The following is a 27,788-nucleotide window of genomic DNA, read 5'->3' as shown; positions in this document are numbered from 1 at the left end:
TCAAGTCCTTCAACACCTCCAGAGGTGAGAGTCACACCATGTTGGGTGCTCACTGACAGAGTGAGAGTGAGGTTAATTCTGCGCCCCTGCGATACTTCACACCTTCTGGCCTCTGGTGTCATTTGGCACTAGACAGGGTGACTGAGACGGCGGCTGTTCGGCATTTTAATCACCACTCTCACGTTTGCTGCGGTTTTTAATTATCCAGCGCACTGGGCTGAGTGCTGCAGTGAGAGCTCATGGCCTCGAATCCACAGGTCCAAGGCTCTCGGAACAGCCTCAGACTACAATGCGCTGCTCGGGTCACTGAACTAATAGTGAATTTAATTTGACGGGGAGCGTGCAGCCTATGGGCCAACTTGTCAAATTAAGTTAGCGCTCTGCTCCGTGTTTTCCCCTCAGCTACGCTGCAAGATGGCTCGGACAAGCTGGCCGACCTGCGCTATCAAGTGGATAAGAAAGGTGTGCATGACACGCTGCAGTTCTTTGCTCCCTGAATAAAACTGTCCGTTGTAGAGAAATAGATTTTGCGCTACTATTGGCTGTGTGATGTATACCGGGGGTGGGAAAATCCGAAGTCCAGCATATATGTTCCTTCATTTACAATTGCCTGGGCAAACTCTTAAACACCTTCAAAAAAGGTCTTTTTTTCCCTTTCTTTATTTTTCTTTGGGATGCACATTAAATTTAAACAAATTCCGCTGCCTGTTGTACTGCACACACCATCTGAGGAGCAATTTGGATGATATCAGAGCATACAGATCACTTATGATATTTTTTACATCAAAATCCGATACAGACGATGTATTCAGGACATCACGTGTTCAGAGCCGTATAAGAGCCAATAAAATGCAGTCATTGTGTGGTAAATTGAGTACTCAAGTGATATCTTTAAAAAAAATAATAAAATCCATCAATGGCTTCTGCCATTGCTAGAAATAGGTAAGGATGCCAAAACTCGATCTTTTCCCTTAGTCCTTCCTAATGATATTAAGTAGCTAACTACCTTTCTATATCGGAGTACAATACATTGCGTCAGAGTTTGGACAGGTAGGTATCCAAGAGAACTCAAATAAGAGCCTGACTGGCATTTTTACTTGATTTTTACATTTTAGAGCCGGCTAATAAATACACCAATCAGTTCAAAGTTGATGTGTTAGAAGCAGGAAAAATGGGCAAGCGTAAGGATTTGAGTGAGTTTGACAAATTATGACAGCTAGACGACTGGTTCAGAGCATCTCTAAAGCTGCAGCTCCTGTGGGATGCTCCTGGTCTGCAGAGGTCAGTATCTATCAAAAGTGTTCCAAGGAAGGAACATTGGTGAACCGGTGACAGTGTGATGGGCGGCCGAGGCTCACTGATGCACGTGTGGAGCGAAGGCTGACCCGTGTGATCGGATCCAACAGACAAACTTCTGTAGCTCAAATCGCTGAACAGGTTAATGCTGGTTCTGATAGAAAAGTGTTTCACAGTGTATCACAGATTGTTGCGTATTCTGCTGTGCAGCCACAGACCGATCAGGATGCACACAATATCAGTGTTTTGCTTGATTGGTGTATATGATCATGTTCAATCAAATGTTTTAGGGCCCAACATTTAGGGGGCACCAAACTAGTCCTCTGCTGTTTGATAAAAATTGCTGCTTGCATTTACTAAATACAATTTCCCACCTTAAAAAAAAAAAAAGTCAAATTCTCACTATAAGATGTGATCAAACGAGACTTGAGCAAACTTTCTTCATGGTGCTATGAATATACATTTTTAAGACTGAGCTTTAATAGGCTCATTCTCATCAGTCCATTAAATCCACTGGTGTCTGAGGCCCATAACTACATCAGAATATTCCTGCAATAACCAGTGACCTCAGTTCAATGCTTATGCGCTATAACATAATTTCAGGTCTTAAAAGCTGCCAAATGTGTGCTTTAAATCACTGGGTTTTAAACACTGGGTCACACAGAATAATAAAAAAGGCAGAGTAAAATTACCCTACATTACAGAAGCCTACTGACCAGGAAGTGGAGGTTTGATGAGCGATACTCAGAATCACAAATATGCAAACTAGGAACTACTACATAATACACATAATGCACTTATGCGATTGTTGCACAGTGGTAACATGTTTGGTGAGGGTTTTTTCCCTATAGTGGAGTGCATTTGTTGTGGTGTGTGTCCACCCTTTCGCAAAGCATATAACTAAGACCTCTGGTGTTTTGATCCCTGACGTTACACGGAGCAGGTTCGAGCAAGTGCAAAAAACACAAAACTTGCACAAGTATATTATTTTAATTTAGATTTTTTTCAAGCAAATATCAGGCTGTCTGTTTCTAGTGAAATTTTTACTTTGGTTTAAATACAACCTGGGTATTATTTTTATTTCTTATTTACTGTTAACGCAGATAATATAGTATACAAATTTTGACTTTTTTCAGAATACTTCAGATTAAAATCTATCCAATTCTATTATTACAGCAAATTAACATTTATACTGTTTTAATATTATCTGGTCAATTATTCGAACTAAAATCGAAACATCACAAAAGAAATATAATAGAGGTCTAGAATGTTTCCTAAATAACCCAAATATTTCTTTTTTTTTACAAAATGACCTACAAAGTATTAAATCTACCTGTTTTCTGAAATATTTTATAGGTAATAAAATTAGAACACTATTAATAATACTGTTTGATTTCTTTGTGCTCCTGGGCCACTCTGCGGTGACGTGTTCAGAACCATTTTACGGTTTCTGTGAAAGACATTATTCATGTAGTTTGTAATCACTGTTCATGCCAAGCATCAAGAGGGTAGAAACACCCAAAGACTCGCCTACTGCAGGGTTTGATACACCACTTGACAACATGGTTTGACACTGATGCCATCTGTAGCCACACTTTTTGAAAAGATGGGGAGGGGGAATAAACATGTGTGCCAAATTATGAGGTAAATTAATGACATTTTTTTATACAAACAAAAAACTCTGTTACTGATATTAGATTTTGAGCATTGTTGATGTGTATTTGTTTATGTTTATGGATTTGCTGTATAATTTGGGAAAAACGTATTAGAAACGGTGTGACATTTGCGTTATTGTAGAACTGAACCAATTTCTTTTAGTGTTCATAGTTTTGGCCAATAGAACGAACTGACTACATCAATAATAAAAGTACATCACTAATACTAATTAATAAACATTATAGTCCATATGTGGCTATATTGCACAGTCTTGCCCAGAGGTGCAGCACATTAAATAAAGATCGTACCATTTTTCTGAAGTTTCAAATGTTCCTGACATTCAAAGTGTGGTGAAGAATTTTAATTTTAATCATTCTATCCGTCTCATTGTTCATTCGCTAAACTGAATAATAATAAAAATAAAAAATAAAAAAAAGCAATGCAAATGACTAACAGCAGATTTTTGTGTCTGGCTGCTAATATTTACTTGCTGTAAATAGTGTCTGAGGACTTCCTCCGAAACATACATTACACTTTTTTTGCCAAAAGTAAAATTCACCATCTGGCTTGTTGGATAGTGTTACAATGACTATGGAACAATTTCGGGTTCATTTCAGTGCAACTCTGAACCAGACTGAGCAGTTTATTTGGATGAAAACACAGATTGCTTCTAATGACAACTAAAAATGTTTATAAGCCATTTTTAATTGCCTTCAGCTCATAAATTCACTTCCAATTAGTAAAGTGAATAAATAGATAAAACAAAAATTAAAATGAATGAATGCATGTGAGAACTGAGTCAATACCTGTATCAACATAATAAATCATGACAGATTGGTGCTTTCTTATTCAGTTTCATTCATTTCACTGTGATTCTAAAATCAGGTCCTTGTGAAGATTCAGTTTCAGTTGCAGAACAGCCACAGGGATCCAATGCATTATTTTTAGATGAACAAATTTATAAACTTGTTACAGTAGCAAATGACATTGAGTTCGGCTGTAAAGCCTTTGGAGTATTCATATAAAGAACAGCCGCTCTTATATTGTGTCCAATGTCCCCAATATGATTTAAGTGGCTGTGTGTATGTATGTGTGTGTGTGTGTGTGTGTGTGTGTGTGTGTGTGTGTGTGTGTGTGTGTGTGTGTGTGTGTGTGCACCCACCTGCATGATCCCACCGGGAGAGAGTTTATATGACTGCAGCTTCTGCTTCAGTAGCTCTGGGTCACTGTGGCGGAATGGACATCCTGAGAGGATTAAAAAAAAAATTCAACGTTAGACTGCATGAGATTATTATCTGTCTGAATACTCCATTCCGATTGGCTGGAAGGTATGGAACGGGTAGCTCCAATTTAATCAGCGTTCTAAGTGAAGGCGTTACCTTATAAACTGACACCTTTATGCCGATAGTCTTTTGCAGTAAAATCGTGTAATGTACGCCCAGCTGTGGATCATCTCTCACTTATATCACAGTGCTGTTGAACTGTAAATTCTGGTAAGTCAGATATTGATTAATTGTCTATAATTGTAACTCTAAGTGCAATACTGTGGGCTTTAAATTAAATCACAGGTTAATCATTAGGGGTGACCCCGAATAGTCAAAGAGCCGATGCTTCAATAAAAAGAGCCTGATTAGACTAACACACTTACAGTCAAATTTTCAAAGTAGTGTTATGAAACAAGGATCATACCATTTTGGTTATATGCGGGGGTGCTCAATGTCTGATTTCACAAAGAACTACTGGGTTTCTACCAATAGGTTAATATACAGCCCATTATGTTAATGTTGTAAATCAAAATGTGAAAAGAAAGAAGCTTTTAATAAATATTCTCTAATAGGTTTGAATAAAGATTCAAGTTTTACTTTTCCTGATCCCTGACTGAAAACAGGAGCTTGCCCCCGGCCGACACACACACAAATATTCGACTGTTAGTCGACTATAGTCAAGAGTTGACAAATCTTATTCGAAAATATGTAAATCCGTAGTCGAAGACACCTCTCATTACCAGTGCACAAAATCGTTTCTATAGCAGCTCAATCACAGGGACTTGAATAGTTAAAAAAACAGATCTAAAAGAGAAATGTGGTGTGGTGCAGTTTTCTGTAAGGAGATGTTTATTCAACATCTATGGGAGGAGTCTACAGCATGAGCAATGTGGTAACAATGTTTCGGTTTAATTGATAAATAAAAAGGCTCGTGAAGAAACTGCGGTTTGAAGCTGCTATAAAGTAAGGCATAACAGTAACAGTAACAATAATTACAAGTCATTAACTAATACATTACAAATGGCAATCACTGACACTGTACTGTGGTGTTATCGAAAAGAATCAAGTTTGCGATACTCCACCTCATGCCAAGCCAAACATCCTGTTAGAGATTATTGTCCGATAACCGCACATCTTATGTGTTTTATTCTTCGGATATTTAACTCAGTACTTATTATTCCAGTCACTCTGGTTTGCAGCATGAGCCCTAATTAATTATTGATGCGCTTTTGAAGGATTTGATCAGGTCATTAGCCTAAATTGGGCTGATTTTTTCCCCTGACAGAGCCTAATGGTTCTTTTTTTTTTTTTTTTAAGAACTTTGCTCACCGTGGTAGTCGCCTTGGCTGGGCGGATTGGATAAAATCACCTTCATGCAGCTGTAGGGCGTGTAGTCTGTTCGCTTGCCTTCTTTCCCAAACATGTGCCGGATGCTGTAGGCATATGCTTTGTCAAACTGAGAGAGAGAGAGAGAGAGAGAGAATTGTGTCAGATGGAGAAAGAGAACATACATGAACACTGAGAGGGCCATGGGGAAAGTGTTGTGGGCCATGAGTGGGGAAACTCTGGGTTGAAAGAGACATAGTAGTTCATCAAGTGGATTGTGGCAGGGTGCTTCCTGCTATGAAATATAGAGCTATTAGCAGAGACCTGCTGCAGTAGCGTTGCCATACTACAGATAGCTGGATTATGGATCATGAGTCTGCTCTCTCACACATGTCTCTATTCAACCACCTTTTGCATGTTCTGTAACTAATCTATATTATCAGCTGAAAATCATTACGTTTCGATTCCACAACTTTCAGCATTTTACAATATTTTCCGAAGTCAACCCACAATTTGTCACGCGACCGCAAATATTTACATGATTAAGTGATTTAATCAGGTTGGTCACAATATTGACTGAGTGAAGTGAAGCCAATTCCACTACCGATCAGGAACTCTGCATTAATTTATGAATCCAAAAAGGCTACATAGGAATATAACTTACTGATAAACAAAACAGTCTTCTTTTATTCTGAGTAGTTTTTAGGAATATCAGTGGTTCCAATCTTTTTTTTTTTTTTTTTTTAAATGTAATCCACTTTGTGATCTTTAAAAGGATGCGCATTGGGAGACTGAGCGATTCACATGGCAGCAGTTAGCAGGCTAGTAATTATGCATCTAAAGCAGTTGGACTGTGTGATCCAGAGTTTCCGATTTGTGCAACCTATAAAGTTAATATATAGAGAGCATGCTTGATAAATGACAGTTCCTGCACCCTTTCCAGAAATCATCTGCACTTGTGAATAGATTGATGGACAGATGTGAAACACAATGACTGACACATTAAATATTATAAGCTTACATAAACATTTTTTTTAATTCATTTATTTTTTATTAAAACAAATCTTCAATAGCTTTCAAATGACACTGAAGATGCAAGTCTGGCACTGAAGCAGACTTTTGGACCTCTATTTTACTTAAAACTGATCATTTCATCATCAGACTTTTTATTTTCAACTAAATATTTCACTGAAATTTGTATATCAAATTATTCAAATATTTTTTTTTATTTGTGTAGCGCTTTAAACAATGAACATTGTCTCAAAGCAGCTTTACACAGATAACATAGTGATAAAGAATGAATAAGATGTTCTTTATGAATGTAAGTTTGTCCCTTATGAGCGAGCAGGTGGCGACTGTGGCAAGGAAAAACTCCCAGAGATGGCATAAGGAAGAAACCTTGAGAGGAACCAGAATCTAGAGGAAACTCATCCTCGTCCATTTATTGCTTTCGGATACAGTGAACCTATAGTATGTTTTGTTTATAATATCTAACCTCTGTTTCTTACATAATTCTTTTCATTAATTATATTTTATACAAACAAAAATGTCAATTATTTTCATTGTCCATGATTAAGCAAAATAATGGAGCCATTTTAGTCAGAATTTTACTTAATTACAGTAAAATCTTTTGCAAATGAAACATCAAAGCCAGTATTGTGAAATGGATCAAATTGTGGGCTGAATGTATCGTTATACTCCTGTGTCATGCCATAAGTGTGTATGTATATATATATATATATATATATATATATATATATATATATATATATATATATATATATATATATATATATATATATATACACACATACATACACAGTGAGGAAAATAAGTATTTGAACACCCTGCTATTTTGCAAGTTCTCCCACTTAGAAATCATGGAGGGGTCTGAAATTGTCATTGTAGGTGCATGTCCACTATGAGAGATCCAGAAATCACAATATATGATTTTTAAACTATTTATTTGTATGATACAGCTGCAAATAAGTATTTGAACACCTGTCTATCAGCTAGAATTCTGACCCTCAAAGACCTGTTAGTCTGCCTTTAAAATGTCCACCTCCACTACATTTATTATCCTAAATTAGATGCACCTGTTTGAGGTAGTTAGCTGCATAAAGACACCTGTCCACCCCATACAATCAGTAAGAATCCAACTACTAACATGGCCAAGACCAAAGAGCTGTCCAAAGACACTAGAGACAAAATTGTACACCTCCACAAGGCTGGAAAGGGCTACGGGGAAATTGCCAAGCAGCTTGGTGAAAAAGGTCCACTGTTGGAGCAATCATTAGAAAATGGAAGAAGCTAAACATGACTGTCAATCTCCTCGGACTGGGGCTCCATGCAAGATCTCACCTCGTGGGGTCTCAATGATCCTAAGGAAGGTGAGAAATCAGCCCAGAACTACACGGGAGGAGCTGGTCAATGACCTGAAAAGAGCTGGGACCACTGTTTCCAAGGTTACTGTTGGTAATACACTAAGACGTCATGGTTTGAAATCATGCATGGCACGGAAGGTTCCCCTGCTTAAACCAGCACATGTCCAGGCACGTCTTAAGTTTGCCAATGACCATTTGGATGATTCAGAGGAGTCATGGGAGAAATTCATGTGGTCAGATGAGACCAAAATAGAACTTTTGGGTCATAATTCCACTAAACGTGTTGAAGAATGATGAGTACCATCCCAAGAACAGATCCCTACTGTGAAGCATGGGGGGGTGGTAGCATCATGCTTTTGGGGTGTTTTTCTGCACATGGGACAGGGCGACTGCACTGTATTAGGGAGAGGGTGACCGGGGCCATGTATTGCGGGATTTTGGGGAACAACCTCCTTCCCTCAGTTAGAGCATTGAAGATGGGTCGAGGCTGGGTCTTCCAACATGACAATGACCCGAAGCACACAGCCAGGATAACCAAGGAGTGGCTCTGTAAGAAGCATATCAAGGTTCTGGCATGGCCTAGCCAGTCTCCAGACCTAAACCCAGTAGAGAATCTTTGGAGGGAGCTCAAACTCCATTTTTCTCAGCGACAGGCCAGAAACCTGACTGATCTAGAGAAGAGCTGTGTGGAGGAGTGGGCCAAAATCCCTCCTGCAGTGTGTGCAAACCTGGTGAAAAACTACAGGAAACGTTTGACCTCTGTAATTGCAAACAAAGGCTACTGTACCAAATATTAACATTGACTTTCTCAGGTGTTTAAATACTTATTTGCAGCTGTATCATAAAATAAATAGTTAAAATAGGTACGGTGGCCGAGAAGTGCAAAACACATTAACAAATCCGAAAACAAATTAACAAATCCGAAAACAAAACAACAAATTCAAAACAAAACAACAAAACCAAAACAAATTAACAAACAAAACAAATTAACAAATTAAAAACAAAACAACAAAACCAAAACAAACAAATCCAAAACAAATTAACAAATCCGAAAACAAAACAACAAATTCAAAACAAAACAACAAATCCAAAACAAATAAACAAATTAGAAAACACTAACAAATTCAAAAACACATTAACAAATCCGAAAACACAACGACAAGTCAGACAAACCGAAAAGGTAGGTATAGTTTGTGAATGGAAACTTACAGATCATTGGACAAGACACCTGTCAGTCAAGATATACAGGTGAATGACAGGTGTCTCGTGCAATGATCTTTAAGTTTCCATTCACAAACTACCTACCCTTTCCGTTTCTCTGAATCGTTACCGCGAAACTCATTAACAAATCCAAAAAACACAACGACAAGTCAGACAAACTGGAAAAGGTAGGTATAGTTTGTGAATAAAAACTTACAGATCATTGGACGAGACACCTGTCACTCACCTGTATATCTTGAATGACAGGTGTCTTGTCCAATGATTTGTAAGTTTTTATTCACAAACTATACCTACCTTTTCCGGTTTGTCTGACTAGATTGGTGAATTTTTAATTTTTCCCAGGTCAAATACAATGCGATTTCCCATTACTAACATTTTTAAAACTTGTGCAAATTCTGTTAAAATAAACTCCTTAACATCTAAGTCTTTAGACATTTAAATCTGAGAAATAGTTATTAAAAAAGGTGCAGTCATGACAAAGGTAATCATTATTGCATTGGTAGATATATATATATTAAAAAAAAAAAAAATCTATTTCTATAGGCATTAAAGTTTTATTCTGTGGCTAAAAGAAATCTAATGTTGCATATGCTTAAGAAACCATCACAGTGTTAACATTTGAAACGGTCACCGCACTCAATCTCAGTGCAAACTCAATACACAGATCGCATGCGTTCGGAGAACCGTCCGAACGGAAAACTTCAGCCTCCCTTTGCTGGTTGCCAGTGATTGTTCATCATTTTCCTGCACTCAGAAGCCATTAGAACTTCAATAAAACCCGCAAACTAGGCAAGGTGACTTCAAGCGGAGTGGTGTTAAAAGGCAATAAAAATCAACCTATCCATATTAATAGGGCTTGGATAGTTTATGGATTGAGCAAGCCTCTTGTTTGAAATCCCTGATAAGCGCTGAGGAGCACGGTGAAAACAGCATTTTTAAGGACGTATAGTGTTCGGGTTTACGTTCGCTCTTAGCAGCATAAAACAAAACGTAAAAAGACACCAAATTTCCTAAGCCTGCTGGCACCGTGTAAACACGCAAACACAAACAAATGTCTCGTTCTCCCTTTCCTGTATGCTGAGCCCATTAAAATGGAAACTAATTGCTGTATTAACATCAGCAGCCGTCCCCTTTAATGTATGCAAATGCGCATCGGTGGCATTACGTATATATTTCGAGACGAAGCTTGGAGAAATCCGGACCGGAATAAATCGGCGAGGTAATTGGGCGTGAATTTGCAGTGGCATGTAAAAAGACTCCTGGCACCGGCTGCACTGAAGCGGCGGCGGACCGAGAGACGCGTTCACCGCGGTAGGATCGCTCGCATCTGCTTGAACAATTTGTCAAAATCAGAAAGACAAGATGTAACTATCTGATGCGATTCAGCTCACAGAACTATTTCATATACCGCAGATTTATTCCCTTTAGAGTGTCTAGATATCGTGTCTAGAAATAACTTCCAAATACACAATTCTGATGCTTACGCTCTTACCACAAGCGAGTAACACTAAATAAATAAATAAAATAAAATCAACCCCTAAAAGACCACTGCCTTCTCTAAAAGGATTAGCTGGCTGAAGTAATTGGGTTAGAAAAACAGTATCCGAGCTCGCTGAATTTATATTATGCCCTGTGGGAACTGCAGCTAGGATTCAAGCCACCGTAGGAAATCTCGCGCACAACCCCAGTCGCACTCGCACCTACAAATAAATCAGATCATCCCCATTGTGCTTGCCCTCAAATAGAGGCAGCAGAGGGTCACGTGACTGCCAACACACACACACACACACACACACACACACACACTAACGTGCAACCTGCCACACGCAGTGTCTACACGCAAATGCTGTAAAAACATTACTCAAGGAGAACGCTAGTTCATGAAAAACGAGAAAGACGAGAAAAAACAGGAGACAAGCAAAAACACGAGAAGAGAAGACATGAGAAGAGAAGCATCATAAGGAAACTAATAAAGAAAAGACGAGAGAAAAAATGAAAGCAGAAAAGAAAAGGCAAGGCAAGAGAAGAAATAACGAGACAAAACAAAAAGAGAAGAAAAGTCAAAGGAAGAAAAGACCAGGCAAGATGACAAGAAGTAAATATGAAAGGAGAGGAGAGACGAGACGAGAAGAATCCAGGATAAGAGACCAGAAGGAAAGAAGGAGAAGGAAGTTATCATGATGAATGCAGGTATTTGTATTAAAAGGTTCACTTAAAGGCAATGGTGTTCCTCTATAAAGCCTCAACAAAATCCTGAAGAAGTGAGCGTTGAACCTATAAGACCCTCTCGCCAACAATTAAAGCAGAACTTGTGCAGACACATTTATCTTCCTTCTCCTGCTTGTCATGTTGCCAGATCAGCCTTAGTGGTGCAGTTTACTATAAATGGTAATGGTAGTAATGGGAGGATGAGTGTGATCATTCATCATGATGCCCTTTCTGTTCTGCACAACTGTCACCACGGCTGCTCTGATCTATTGTTTACACTGCTCTGATCTTGTTTGCAAAAGCTTTTCAAATCTCTGGAGTGCACGGACTTGTGAGATATTGTTGAAATTAAACTAGAATTTTGTTCTTTAAAAAAAAAAAAAGGAAAAAGTGGAAGATTTATTGAGGTAGCAACTTCTCGATTCAACTTGGCTTCTAGACGCCACTATGTGATTTATTATTTCTTCTCTCCAAACGTTTGCTTTCTACAGCCAATAATATCATCATCATCCTTTCCTGTTTAACCATAAATAATCTTCAACAACCATAAAATATGCAATAGAAGGTTTCTACAGGTTTCACCAAGTCAAATCTAAGACTTTTTAAACCCTTTTTCAGAGCATGAGGAATGAAATTTCAAACCTGTATCACGACATTAAAAACACACAAATATGTTGTTAGCAATTCAAGCCAATAACAGAAAGCTGATTGGCTGCTACATGCTTGTAGCCGTAATACAGCGAATCACGTTTGGACTAGCAAAATAAAACTACTACACCACAGAAACAAACCAACAAAAACATTGTAAAGTGCTGCATGAGCACTTCAATGAGCATCACATGATGGCGTTACATGGACTGCAGAAACCCTGTAATATTATATGCTATAATTGTATACATTTTCAGTATGACAGTATTGAGACACCGGACTTTTCCCACCATAATGTATGTGGTTCTTCCCCAAACTGTTACCATAAAGTTGAAGGCACACAATTGTTTAAGATGCCTTTGGATGAAGTAGAATTTCATTTTCCCTTCACTCGAACTAAGAAACCCAAACCTGTTCCAGCACGACAATACTCCTGTACATAAAACCAGCTCCATGAAGACATGGTTTACATGAGTTGAGCTGAAGATCTTCAGTGGCCTGCTTTAGAGCTCTGACCTCAACACCTTTGAGATGAATTGGAATGCTGACCTTAAAAAAAAATATAGCTCTTTCCCTTATCCTGCCTGCCACATCCTCCATGTGTCAATTAGCATGGCTAAGCCATTGGTGTGTGTTTGGACTGTGTAAAGCATGTTTGCTCCATGCAGAATGTGCGCTCTCGGGGGGATCGGCGCTCTAATTAACCAGGCAGCTGGTGAGGAGATTTGCATGCACAACTCTAGCAGCCATTAGCAACAGCACAGCCACTTGTGTCCCAGACTCAGCTCTTTGTAGCCCACTTACCTTCCTGACACTGGGGAGGGGAAGCTAAGTTTCTGTCATAAATTATAGCACGGTCTGTCTCAGAGGGACATCAGAAAATGCTAAATGTAATTTAAAATAAGAACAGATGATTAAATGTAAGAGAAGCCACTAAGCAGATACACTATATAGACAATGTTACATCAGTACGTGACTTTACTAAAGCCCTTGTGGCTGAAATCTCCACTCGAAAATCTAGTGAAACATCTCCCCAGATGAGTTTGGGTTATTATAGCAGCAAATGAAGACTAAATGTGGAATGTGATGTTTAGCATGCACATACGAATCTTATGGTCAGGTGTCTACAAACTTTTCCTGTCAAGTGTAAACCAGATGTTACACGCACAACTGCACAGATTTCCGATTACATGATACACACAGTATGAGCTCTGATCACCTGGTGACAGAACATTAAAAACGCATTCTACATAAAAATGGAGAGCATTTCGGTGCAAATTCTCCTCGTGATCACCACCACCTATGCTGCAGGCACTTCCCTCAGAAGAAAATGCCAAAATAGTTTTCAGATGAAAGGGTATTTCAAATTACCCTATAATTAGTTTGTTTTATATTTATGCTGATGAGAAAAGATATTTTTTTTTAGAATACTTAAAGGAGCATTAGGCAAGATTTTTTTTTTTTTGATTAGGTATTGAATGGTTCAACACACGTGGCACTGAATAAGATTTTTGTTTTTTTTAGTTTTTTGTTACTTACTGAACCCGGTTTTTGCTCTTCAGATCTACAGATCTTATGGTCATGTGTCCACAAACTTTTGTCCATTTAGTGTACCAACAGGACATAAGGGGCTTTTCTAGAGCAATCACTAATTAGTGGTCTAAATTTACAGTAAAAATATATATAATATATTAAATATACAGTACAAACTGAACAATGCAGGAACAATTTCACACACAGTGCAGATCTACCCAATTTTTCTTCATCAACCTTTTTTCTGTCAAAGAAAAAAAAATAGTAATACACATTCTCAGCTAATAATGCCTGTAAAGCAAAGAGAGTCAGAAGGCACCAAATTAAAAGAACAAGCTGTAACTGACAGAGATATTTTTAGTTATTGACCAAAAAAATAATAAAGAGTTGCTTTCTGCTGCAGAGGTTAAGCAGGAAAATATAAAGAAAAACAGTTATTTTTTGCAGTTAAGAGCAAAGCAGGGGATTAACATCTCAGCAATTACTGACCTAGCCATTAGGGTTGCACAAGTCAGTCCACTCTTGGTGCAAGGTGGAGGGTTGCATTAGGAAGGGCATACAGCGTAAAACATGTGCCAAATCAAACATGTGGATCATGAAAGAGAATTTCATACCGGATCGATCGAGGCCCTAGTTACCAACAACCACCACAGGTATCGTTAGCCAACAGGGTACCGGTTGAAATTCAGCTACTGTTGGCCGAAGGAGGAGAAGGGGAGCAGAAAGACGACTACAGAGACAGAAAGTAAAGGAGAAGTGGAGGAGAGTGGAGGTTTGGGTGGGCACTTAAAATGTTGGTAATATGACTGGTAAAGGAAGAGAGGTAGTTGATATGATGGAGAGGAGAAAGGTAGATATGTTGTGTGTTTAGGAGACCAAATGGAAAGGGAGTAAGGCCAGGAGCATTGTAGGTGGGTTTAAACTGTTCTATCATGATGTGGATGGAAAGAGAAATGGTGTAGGGGTGATTCTACAGTAAAAGTGTAGTGGAAATGAAGAGAGATTCTGATAGGGTGATTAGTTGAAGGGGTGATGATCATCAGTGCCTATGCACCACAAGTGGGTTGTGTGATGGAGGAAAGAAAAAATTCTGGAGTAAGTTGGATGAAGTGGTGGAGAGTGTACCTAGGAATGAAAGGTTGGTGATTGGGGCAGACTTTTATGGGCTTGTTGGTGAATAGAAGTGAGGTAATGAGGGGGGTGATGACGTATTTTTGGAAGAAGGTAGGAACATAAGGTGACGTACAAGAGTGGAGAAAAGTGCACACAGGTGGACTATATTCTGTGTGAGAGATGCAACCTGAAAGAGATTAGAGACTAAGGTGTTGGCAGGGGACAGTTTAGTTAGACAGCATTGGATAGTGGTCTATAGGATAGTTTTGGAGGTGAAGAAGAAAAATTGGATGGAGGAAGCTGAAGGAGGAAGGCTGAAGTGCGAGGTTCAGGGAAGAGGTCAGACAAGATTTTGGTGGTGAAGAAGAGCTGGATGATTGGGCAACTACTGCAGAAGTTATAAGGGAGACAACTAAAAAGGTACTTGGTGTGACTGGAAATAGAAAAGAAGACAAAAAGACATGGTGGTGAAATGAAGTGCAGGAAAGCAGAAGGAGATGGAAGGAAATGTTTATAGGACTGTGGTAAGACCTGCGATGTTGAATGGTTTAGAGACAGTGGCATTGACTAAAAGACAGGAGGTGGAGCTGGAGGAAGCAGAGCTCAAGATGTTGAGGTTTTCGTTGGGAGAGACAGCGCATGTAGGACGTTTTGGAGACAAGATGAGTGAGGTGAGATTGAGATGGCTTGGACATGTGCAGAGGAGGGACATGGGGTACATCGGTAGGAGAATGCTGAGGATGGAGCCACCAGAAAGGAGGAAAAGAAGAAGACCAAGGAGGAGGTTTATAGATGTGGTGAGAGAAGACATGCAGGTGGTTGGTTTGAAAGAGGCAGATGTAGATTACAGGTCGATATGGAGAAGGATGATCCGTTGTGGCGACCCCTAAAAACATCTCCACTAAAGTAAATATACTGGTAGATTTGCTTCATAATGTATTTGGACTCTAGATCATGCAATTCAAAATCGTTCGTCTTACACAGATGAGAAACTCCTCCAGCAACATCAGAGAGAAGTCTTTGTGGTAACAGTTTGGAGAAGAACCACACATGGCTGGCTGTGAGATTGAGATTTCCTCTAGCACTGTTACTATAGGTAGAGAAGCTCTTTATTTGTCCCACAGTGGAGAAAATTCTTAAAACCAAGCAGGTTAAGTAGCTCGTTTCTTTGCCTGCCAAATAGCAGTGTTGTGCATTTGTCTTATTTTCTCAGTCCATCAGGTCACATGGTTGCCTTCTATTAGCTCAAGGTTACTGTTTGCTAACAGCTGTCACTTTACTGATAAATATTACCCCAATGGTTGCAAATTACACATTTTGTCCTTGTTCGAGCTTGTTGTGATCCAAAGACAAAGACAGGCCCTCAGCCCCCTCCCGGGTGTTTGCTCACATGCAAGTCTGCCAGCGCCAGAGCAAGATGATGTGTTTTGACAGCTTGTTAATCAAACGATCTGTACTCAGTGTATGGTGACATCCTTTAACTTGAAGCTAATGCCACTGTACATGACTTCTTCCTCAGATATAATTGTTGCTCTTTATTCATAGTCGTCCCCCCCCTCTCCCACCACATCACAAACCGGGCTCCGGATTACATCTGCTAAGATTAGGAAGGGAAATTCAGACTGATAGCTGATGCCATAAAGATCTCTACAGCAAGCATGAGCAAGTCTAAATGAGTTACACCTCCGTACACATCTCAGATTTATAGCACTCAGTCGAGTTGAGGTTTAAACCTAGCTAGAGAGAAGCCAAGATCCCTGGCCTAGAGCACAAATCAGAAAAGAACAAGACATAGGCCAGTGATATGGAACAGGAGCTTTCAGAGACTTGGGCTTCATGCAATATTTATGACATGTCATAACCTGATAGCTGAATAGGAGCCACGGAGTTTGTCATTATTTATTAACCCAAAATCAAACTTCTTGCTGAATTCAGAAGAGAAGAGAAAGGATAATGAGCCTTCAATGGGGTGACCAAACCTCAGTGAGCACAAAGAACCTCAATACAAGTCCTATTGCTAAGTTTTTCTGTTAATTAATTTATATGTATGCTTATTTCTTTAAACAGCCTTACATATCTATTTATTGATCTATAGTGCCGTCTATCCCTATTTAGCTATAATTATCCATTCATCCACCCAAATATCATTTTATATATATATATATATATATATATATATATATATATATATATATATATATATATGCTTTCTTCTGTCTATCTCTATTTAAAATCATACATCAATACGATTATCTCCACCTATAGTCATACGTTTCTTTTTCATTTATCCATTATATCCAACAATCCACTTAACCCCAAGCCTTAATCTATAAGGCTCATTCATTCATCTTGTCTACACCCAATTCATCCACCTGCTTTCATATTCATCTATTTCCATTCCACCTACCATTCATCCATATCCATGCATCTATCTACATACTTCAGTCTTACCATCTGTCCATTTATATTCATTAATGCATCCCCATCCAAATCGATTCATATTTATCCATCTACATTCATATATTTATATTATCTGCATTCATCCATTTATAGTCTCTCTCCACAATATTCATCCATCCATCACCCCTGATCAACACTATTGTTCTGCTGTCTGTAGTCTTTGTGCTCAGTTTCTGAGGTGCAATAGTTTGCATTCGATTTCTCCCTGCTTAAATATCAGACTACAAAAAATTCTGCTGAATGAATACCCGTGAATGCAGTCTACTTTTATATTTATTATGCACTTTTTATTTTTACACTCTTCGTTTGCACATTATATTTCCAACCCGAATATCACACAGGATGCTTGTTTACTCTTCCAGCATAGGTGGAATATTAATATGGCTTTTGACATGCCCTGCTGTCTCAGACACCACCTCACATACATCAGTCATGGAGCTGCACATCACTCCATCCTGCGCCTCTGAAGGCACAGAGAGGGTTTGGGAAAGTGCGATCTCACCCGGTTACACCTGAAAAGCCACACTGAGAAGATGCAGCCACCCCAAAAATAGACCACTTTGGTAAGTGCTGGTGCATGACCACAACAGAGCAGGAATGTCTGAATAATTTCTTCCCCTTCTCTGACTTGTGGAACGGATAGAGCTCCGAGAGTGGGGTAAACACACACCCCCAGATTGCTTTAGAGTGTGTGAAAGTGGCTTAGTGGTAGTCAAAGCCGAAATGCTTCTTTCAACTGAAGCTTGTTCCTTGCCAGCTTTGAGGCATGGGGGAAAAAAATAAAAATGCTGGGTGCTTTATAGCACTGTTGAAATCTCGGAGAAGAGGATTTTTGATGGCTCAATAATGACCATTCACAAAGGAAAAGAGGAATGGGGAAAAACATATTTCCGGCATGCTGATCTCACGCAATCGCTCATGATGAAACTGTTGAAAATATGCCATTTACAATTTTCAGCTTAATATCAGCTCAATCAAATGAGATATACATTTTTACTTGAATAAATACTTTTTCCTGATCTGACCCTGAAGAATATGTACACTTTTTTCTACTTTTGCAATTAAATGAGATGCCTTTGCACCACAGAGATTCTCATCCATGATCCAGGGTGATCTCGTTTACCCTCACTATATAATTCATATTTATATTAAGCCTCCATGTTCATAGCTCTACTGAGGGCCTGGGCTTTTAGCTCAGCAAGAGTTAGCATGGTGCTGTGGGAGAAAAGCACTGATACCTAGTGCGTAGCAAAAGCTTAAATAACGACACAGCTCGAGGACACAATTTCACCAGAAAATGTAATTGCTTCCCCACTTCACAGGGATGTGGTGTTTTCTGTGCCGCATGGCTTATTCATTCTCTCTCTCTCTCTGTCTGCTCCCAAATTTTAGCATTAAACCAAATTTCAATAATTGGGAAAACTGATAACCTGTCAACACATTCATCTGCTGGATGTTGAGGAAGTGAGATTTTTTTTAATGCCTCCCATATACAACGTCTGGCAAACGTTTGCAAACACCTAGTCTTTCATTGGTTTGGAGACACGCAGGTTTTTTTCGTTTATATTCAACAATCTAAGAAACAAGCAAAAAAAACAAGAATTATACAGTGAATGAGTATCACAGATTAATCCATATTTGACATGTATGCTGCTAACAGAAGAACCAGGTGTTAGATGTTATCAGACTGCCTCACACCCACAGTCAAACATGGAGGTGGAAGTTTAATGGATTGGGGTTGTTGTAGAGCAGGGTAAGGTGAGACATGGCTAAGATTCCATACTTCAGTCTTAGTTGGAACCAAAATCACTATACAACAAGACAATGACCTAAAGCTATCTAGAAAGGAAACAGTGGGCTGCAGTGTTCTCGATCATAGAATGACCTGCCTAAATCCTATTGAACTGCTCTGGGATGAACTGGATCGCCAAATCAGAGAGAACTTTCCAACGAGTGAAGAACACCGCTGTAAATATTCACAAGAGGGATGGGGAAGTATTTCAGATAAATGTTTGGAGAAACTAAATGCCTGGATGCCGAATGTGTGTAAAGCTTTTCAGTGAAAATGTTAAACTTGTGTACATTTATATTTTGCTTAGTTACAGTAAATCCTCATAAGATTAAAAGTTCCAGCTCAGTGTTGACGACGTTGGACTTCTGGATCGGAAGGTCAGGAGTTAAATTCCCAGCACCACCATGCTTCCACTGCTGGGCCCTTAAACCTCAACTGCTTAGGTTTATTCTATTCAGTTTTTTATATTGTATAATTGTAAGTCACTCTGGACAAGGATGTCTGACTTGGGTGCATTCATATTTAATGTTCAGCGTTCCTGGGATAGGACTGAGTGAAGGAGTGAGTGAAGGAGTGAAGAAGTGAGTGGTGAAGGAGTGAATGGATGGATGGATGAAGTTAGTAATTTAATTAAGATCCCTGCGATTACTGCTTAATGAAGGCTTCTACTAAAACAACAATACCTGCCATTTTTCCCCTCCCACAGCTTATAATTTCAAGTTTAATTTAAAGCATAGACTATTAAATCATTTGGCATGCGGCTATAAAACCTTTAGCAGACACCCCAGGCCTCTAACATACTTTGATCCTTCAACTTTAATTAAGCCAAACGATGTGGAAATATTCGTATTTCCTTTCTGGCCTTGCTTTGGCTTTCTACCTGCATAGTGCATGTTAGTTAAGGTGCCAGTGTAACAAACACAGCAGTCATTAGGCCTAAAGATGTTTTAACTCTTACTTGCCGTGAGGAATTTTAATCGCACGGTAAAGAAATGTCATGCTTTGATTAGGTTGTTGGATGGCTACGTGCCCTGGTGAAATAGACACAAGTTTAATCAAGTTGGTTTGTAAATTACAAAGCAGCTGTCAAAAAGATTTGAAAGTGCATTTGGAGCATCCAAGTTCAAGCCAAGCATCGCTAATCCTGCACTTCCCCATTGCTGAAAAATCATTGAAGTCAGTTGTACTCATGTGGTACAGTCCGACAGAGAAGAAAGCTGATTGGCGGTTGCATGTTGGTCGTATTTGTAGTCGTAAAAACGCAAATTATATTTGGACCAGCAAAAAAAACACACAACTGAAACTTAGAATAAAAGATTACACAAGAATAAAAAATATTCTTATGTCACTGCATGTCAGTGAGCATTGTGTTACAAGTGTTACAAGGACATCAAAAAATTAAGACCTTTTTAAAAATAAAAATACCAAGAAATAGTGAATTAATAACTAAACAAAAAAAGAATTAACATTTTTTAAAATTAATCATTTCTTTTTTTTTTTTTTTAAACAGGCATTATATAGACAAATGTTTGTGGACACCTGACCATAAGATTTGTAAGTGCAATTAGAACATCTTATTCCGCATTTATTCCACGTTTGCATAATAATCTGCACTCTTCTGGGAAGATGTTCCACTCGATTTTGGAGATTTGTGCTCATTCACCCACAAGATCATTAGCAAAGTCAGGTACTGATGTAAAGTGAGAAGGGGTGCGGTCAGAGCTCCAAATCGTCTCAGAGGTGTTCAGTAGGACGTAAGTAAGCGCTCTATAGAAGGCCACTCAAGATCTTCCACTTCATCCCATGTAAATGATATCTTCATTGAGCTGGCTTTGTGCACAGGTGTATCGTCATGCTGGAACAGGTTTGGGCCTAACGTTTCAAGTGACGCAAAAAATTTATTGTCCCATATCCAAACAAATATCATATACAATTGTGTGGTTTCAAGAGAATATATGGAACATATGGCTGAAAAAGTCAGGCGTCCTCATACTTGTGTCCATGTAATGTATATAAAATGCATACTAAAGCATAAAAAGACTCGAGTGTTTAGTACTCAGACACGGTGGCATTTCATCTACATTAGAAAAAAGTCCTGCGTCGTTTGGTTTTAACAGAATAAAAATGTCAGCACCATCCACTTTATTTGAAAAGGTTGCTTGTACTCAGTGAATCCTGATAAAACATTCTCATGTCCTAAAGATGTCACTCAAAATTAGTTAAATCTTGGAGACTCCGTGCTGCTGCTTCTTCTTCTTTAATATTTTTTTTTTAAAGTGCAGCCTGAAAACATCTTTACAAACTTGCTGTCCTCTTGATCTTCATTTATTTCTGTTGTCACGCAAAGTGACATCTTATTTCTGCCAAAATGGGAAACGTAGCATTCTGTAGAAAACAAGCTTAATTTGTCTCCCCTTTTGCCTTTACAATGTTGTCACAGAAAATTGCACACCATTTCATAGATGGAGAAGGGAAGTGCAGTGTGCGCAGATCTATTGTTCGGTTTATTGGTTTTAGATTACTTCAGGTGCAGATATTCACCTCCATTTACAGTGAAAAGCAACAAGCCATCGCAGCATTACTGCCACTGTATGGCTCAATAGATATGCTGCAATGAGCGTGGCCTCAGGCATGAATAATGTATTTAGCGGAATATTATGCTTATTTATAAGATGATAACGGCGTGCTGCGTACGGGGAGGATGACAAAAGACGACATTGTGCTAGTGGTATTCGTTTTTTTTTTGCTTCAATCGTAAATTAGTTTTGTAGAACGTTGGAAAAAATAAGGTAGAAGTCATACAGTATGTACATTAAGATTCTTTGACCTGTAAATGAGGATTTTTCAATCATGGTGTTCTGTGTATGCATTCTTCTAAAAGAAGATACATCATATAGCAGATCGCAGTTCTTTCTCAGAGTTTTTGCAGGTTTGACCAAGTCAGATTTTAGACTTAAGATCTTTTTAATAAAATTAAGACCTATATAAAAAAGAAAAAAAAAAGAAACACCTATACCAAGCCCTTAATTCTTTTTTTTTTTCAAGCCATGTAAACTTGCACTTCTCCATTGCTGAAAAATGTCAGTCAGATGTACGTCTGTGGTACAGTCCGACAGAGATTTGCGCCAATAACAGAAAGCTGATTGCCTGTTGCATGTTGGCCTCATTTGTAGTCGTAATACAGCAAATTATATTTGGACTAGCGAAAAAAAGATTGATGGAAACTACGGAAACTAACAAACAAAAAAAGTGAGCATTAAAAGTAGCGTTACAAGAACATCGGAAAAATATAACACGTCTAAAAATTTTAATACCTAGAACAGCGACTTTTTAAGGCTTAAAACTTAACTTTTTAATTTTTATTTATTTATTTACTTTTTTGAAGATGCAGAAACCCTGTTTATATTCGCAAAAGGTTTTGTAAAAAAACTGAATATTTGACAACATGCTAAGTTTTATAGCATTATTGACCATTTAAAAACTGCTGAGTAAACATTAATTATTATTATTAATACCAACACTAATATTTCCAGAATTAAAAAAAAATCGGATCATACACTGTGGCTAATAGTGAAACATTCTGTCACAGTTTCGACTTTACTCTGTATTCAAAGGCACTGATTGCATGCACAAAGCTGCAGAACAAAACCCCAATATGAAATCAGGAAAATGACTATACCTGATATTAAACACATTATTCTTGCCTCCTGGATGCATTTATGTGACTGGTGAGAATATGAATCGATTTAAAAGCGATCCCTTCAGGAGAGTCGTTCTCAGGTGAGGATGTGAATGCCATTAGCTTCTCCTTGATTGAGAATCAGCTGGGAATAAGCATTCCCCCGTGCTGAGCGAGAACGTCAGCGAACAGAGGACTCGGCTTGGGAGAGTCATTTTCTTGTTAAATGTACCAAGGGCACACACGAAAAAATGTGTTTTCTACAGAATTTCTTAATTAAGAACACAGAGGAATGGAGCCAAATTAGGTCCTGCATCCCTTTCACAGAATGAGCGCTCTCGTTTGTCTGAGTGACCCGGACTTCAGAATTGTTGAAGGACAAACAGGGAGACAACGAGAGAGTGAAATATATGGACAGCGGAGAAAGAGGGCTAAACGAGTCCAAGAGCAAGCGAAAGGGGAAAGGCATGGTTATATTTACCTTATCCGTGTCCACTTTGCCCTTGATAAACTCGGACCTCCAGAACTGCAGTGCCTGGTCCAGCGTGATGCCGATGCCCTTGAGGAAAAGGCCGTACTGCATGCGGCCGCCGTGGCGCAGGTGGTGGTTTTCTCTCAGGGATTTGTGCAGCTGCCTCATGCACAGAGGGAACGATTTGGATGAGAGCTAACAAAGGAGGAATGAAAGGAGATTTTATTGACAAATTGTTGCCACATGTTATACACTGCATTGAAGGGATGCACCGAATTTTGCAGCCGTTGAAAATCTACAGACCGAAAAGAAAAAAAAGAAAGGAAAAAAAAAGCTAGGAAAAAAAAAGGCAGAAAATACAAACTAAAAATATGGCACCACGTGTTTAGCGCTCAGATTACACTCTTGCTCTTGCCATTATCACAGCGCTACCTAGGAAAGGGCAATCATGTCAGCGTTACGGAAGCATTCTAAAGCTACTTATAACAAAAAAATTTGCAATAAGTTTCAAGAGGGGGTGCGGTGACGAAGCACTTTCCACTACAGGTTTGAAATAGAATTTGCTATGTGCACTTACTAAAATTGTGTTGCATTAAAAACTTTGTTCTGTTGTTTACAGTTTGAGGTTGGTTCTAGTTTGTATTACTGCTGTTTGGCACAATAATTGTGACATTTTTTGATGTTTAAAAGAACTCAATGGAGTATAATATATTTAAAACCTTTTGGGGTTTTTTTAGTAATTGGTTTGATACTTTAGTTCCTTTCCACTTTGATGTTACCTTCAATAAAAAATTAAAAGTGTGAAAATTTTATTGGTTTGTAGTTTTTCAGTTCAGATCAACAAAATGTAAAAAAAATTTAAAAGTCTTATATTCATACAATCAATTATGCAAATGGTATTTTAAAATCATTTTGTTTTCGGCCAAATGCATCCTGAATTATCAGTTTCAGCCCAGAATTTCATCGCATCCCTACTATATTGCCAAAAGTATTGGGTCACCTGGTCACATGTATAGTATGTGCTTTTTGAGCATCGCATTCCACATTTAATCCCAATTTGCTCTTAAACTGTAATTCCCTCCACTTTTTCTGGAAAACTGTTCCATAGATTTTGGAGTGTGCTGTGGACATTTGTGCTCATCAGCCATAAAGGTGTTTATAAATTCAGGTACTGATGAAGGTGAGAAGTACTCGGGTGCAGTCAGTAGTGTTGAGGTCAGGGCTCTATAGCAGGTCACTCAAGATCGTCCACTCCAACCCATGCAAATCATATCTTTATAGAACTGGTTTTGTGCACAGGAGCATTGCCATGCTGGAACAGTTTTGGGTTTTAAAGTTCAAGTGAACCCATAATTTTATCATAGCGCATCTAAAGACGTCCTGTACAATTGAGTGCCTCCAGCTTTGTGGTAACAGTTTGGAAAAGAACCACAAAAGGTCAGATGTTCCGATACTTTTGTCCATATAGTCTAATTTAAAACGATTGGCTAACGATTACAAATTATCATTATTTATATAATTAAAGCCTACTTTTGATCGATTTCTAGATGCATTAAAATGATGTGCAACATCTGTAATACAGGTTAGTTCCTGTTATCACTTGTGTTGTAGCAGCTAGAAAAAAAGTGTTCCCTTTTCTTTCTTTTCTCTCTCAAACCTAAGACAAAAACAGAAAATGTACAAACACCCCTATCCTGAAGACTTCAGATAGATTTTTTTTCAATGCACAGATGCTGTTAATGAGCTGTCACTATATAAAAACAAAAACACATCAGCATGATTGCTTATTATAAAACTGATGAGTCAGAGCTGCTGAAAATCAAGCAAAACCACAATGACCTCCACTGTGGAACAAATCATATAAAAACACCAGCAAATATCATTATGAACACGCATATAAATAGAAATATATACCGTTAAAAATTCACTTTATGAAAACACCTGGCTTTTCCAACCATATGTGGTTCTTTCACAAACAGTTCCCACGAAATTAGTCACATTATTGTAATGGATGTCTTTGGGAGAATTAAATGGTCTGTTCACTTGAACTAGGAAACCCAAATCTGTTCCATCGTGAGTGGCCTGCTTTAGCGATAAAGCTCTGATCTCAAGCCTGTTGAACACGTTTTGGATGAATTGGAACGCTGACTTTCCTAACATTCCTGTATATTAATGGGCACAAATCTCCAAAAGCACACTCCAAAATCTAGTAGAACATCTGGAATAAGATGTTCATAAAGCACATGTGAAGGATATGGTCTGGTGTCCTCACACCTTTGTCTATATTGTGTACCTGTTCCTTTGATTGCTAATTATGTAATGAAGCAACAAGGATATGTTAACAAACCCATCTATCTATCTATCTATCTATCTATCTATCTATCTATCTATCTATCTATCTATCTATCTATCTATCTATCTATCTATCTATCTATCTATCTATCTATCTATCTATCTATCTATCTATCCATCTATCCATCCATCTATCCATCTATCTACTTTTAACCATCAAGCTTTAACTACAAACTACCAGCAATCTTTACAAACGCTATCAGAATTAAAGCTACAAAATGCATATGTTCTCTAGACATGAAGCGCATGCACATCAAATTTAAGCCAACATTGCTAGACTAATTAAAATGGAAATGAAAACTGGGAAAAAATGCTTTCCTTTTTTTTTTTTTTTTTTTTTTTTTAAATCATCAAAAGATAGGAACAGGTTGAGCACACCACAATTTAAAATGTTATGGGTTTTTACTTTACTTCCATTATAAGTTACTGAGTACCGACTTACTGGATCAATCTGTTCCAAGGAGACTTTGCCAATGTTCTTCTGGATGCTGTAATCCTGGCCCACGTACGCATGGCTGCAACACAGAACAAGTCAAGAATAAAATATATTAATGTACAATACCTTTTTCACGTTGAAACATTCTATCCATCCATAGTGCTAATCCTAAACACAGTCACTGGGTGATGGTGGTTGTGATGATGACGACAGGAGTGATGGTGGTGATGGTGATGACAGGGGTGGTTGTGGTGATGGTGAGGACAGGGGTGAAGGTGAGGACAGGGGTGAAGGTGGTGATGAGTGATTGTGGTTGATGACAAGATTGAGAGGGTTTGGGTTGATGACAGGGTTGACTGGTGATGTTAGAAGTGACTATAAAAGTGATGACAGGTGAATGTTGCAGTGAAAACAGGAATGATTGATTATTGTGTTGTTGACAGAGGTGACCAGATGACCAGAGTGATGACGTGAATGACCAGAATATTGACTACTGTGCTAACAAAACGACAGAAATGATTGTGATGAGAGAGTGATTTGTATATTGGGCCATGACGATGGTGATGACATGGTGGTAACTGTGGGGCCAGTAAATGGTGGTGGTGACAATAAGGTGATTACAAGTTCAGCGATAATGGTGATGATGAATGATTGTGGTCAGGATAAAGCATTTACAAGTGTTAAGGAGTGGTGTTTTTTGCCCGTGATTATTTTTAACATGCTATTACTGGTTTAATGTACATGACACTGGTAAAACTAGTTTTAAAATGTGTCAGAACTTGGACCTTGATGCCTGTCGAATGTTTTTTTGCACACCTGGTGCAATCTTGGTGCCTTGTGACAGACAGGGAGAAAAGATATAGCCTGAGACAAAGCCTTTTCTGCGAGATTGGAATTTAGACAAAATAATCCATATATAAAATATCAGACACCGCAGAATATATAGACATATCAGATTTTGTTTGACTGACTGACACTGCAAAAGAGGATCACTTTTAGCTGTGGAATAGGTCTGCCAGAAGGAAGCGCCTTACACTCACAGGAAATCGGATGGCTGGTGTCTGTTAATATTGCTATGATTTTTCTCCGTGCAACTGTGTCGTACAAATCAGACAACCGCTGGTTCTGTTTGCTTCTCATTTACCCAGCTGTTTGACTGCACATTTAACACTGTGTGCTCAATGTAGCAAACAGTAAATAAATGTTAAAACAAGATGAATAAAAATATCCAACGACCCCAAACTCTGTTTACCAGTCAAAAGACTTTTGTTCATATAAAGGGAGTATATATGTAATATATAAAGAAATGGTGCCATTTGAGGAAAAACCTATTTTGTTTAAATGGTCTGTGTAGATGATTTGTCTTTGAGCCCAAAAATGAAATGTCATTTTTGCAATCTTGCCTTGCTGGACAACATGAACTAAAAAAAAAAAGAAAAAAGAATTAAGTTTCAGTCTCTTGTACTTGGCTATTTTGTTGAATATGAGGAAAACATACAAATGTATTATGTGTACTTTTTTCCCAAAAGGTCCTCAAACATGGGCTCTGGATTTTTCAGACACATTTCAGCCCTTTATTCTGGGTAAATCATTTGTTTGGGTGCTAAAATTGAATTCCCAAAATGCACAAAACAGCTGAAAGTGCAAAAGCACAGAGGGTGGGGGAGAAGCAAAAAAAAAAAAGACAAAGCAAAGGGCCATTTCACCCCCCCCCAAAAAAACGTTCATATTTGACTCAACTGTCACAAACATGCTAAACGAAAAAAGCTTTTTGAGGCACCCTATATTTTTCAAGACTGCATAGGAGTCCATTTTAAAGCTTGCCACATGACGTACTTGACAGGTCTTGTGAATCAAAACAACAGAAAATGAGCAGTCTCTGAGGTTTCACAAGATTCTTATCTCGCCAAATACAAAATATTTTAGGTAGCAATTTCCCCTTAAAAT

At 38.4% G+C, this 27,788-nt stretch overlaps 1 protein-coding gene across 1 annotated transcript in view; it reads right to left on the bottom strand.

Moving 5' to 3' along the window:
• Window positions 1-27,788, bottom strand: part of prim2 (DNA primase subunit 2) — a 75,095-nt gene that overhangs the window by 8,138 nt on the left and 39,169 nt on the right. Inside the window, exons 9-12 of the mRNA XM_046835860.1 lie at window positions 25,848-25,920; window positions 23,063-23,248; window positions 5,547-5,673; window positions 4,115-4,197 (exon numbers count right to left, since the gene is read on the bottom strand). Of these exons, the coding sequence (XP_046691816.1) occupies window positions 4,115-4,197; window positions 5,547-5,673; window positions 23,063-23,248; window positions 25,848-25,920 (469 nt within the window). The remainder of the gene's footprint in view (window positions 1-4,114; window positions 4,198-5,546; window positions 5,674-23,062; window positions 23,249-25,847; window positions 25,921-27,788) is intronic.

Source organism: Silurus meridionalis, chromosome 2 (genome assembly GCF_014805685.1).
Source record: "Silurus meridionalis isolate SWU-2019-XX chromosome 2, ASM1480568v1, whole genome shotgun sequence".
In the NCBI taxonomy this organism is placed as follows: domain Eukaryota; kingdom Metazoa; phylum Chordata; class Actinopteri; order Siluriformes; family Siluridae; genus Silurus; species Silurus meridionalis.
This window is presented reverse-complemented; position numbering and strand designations above follow the sequence as displayed.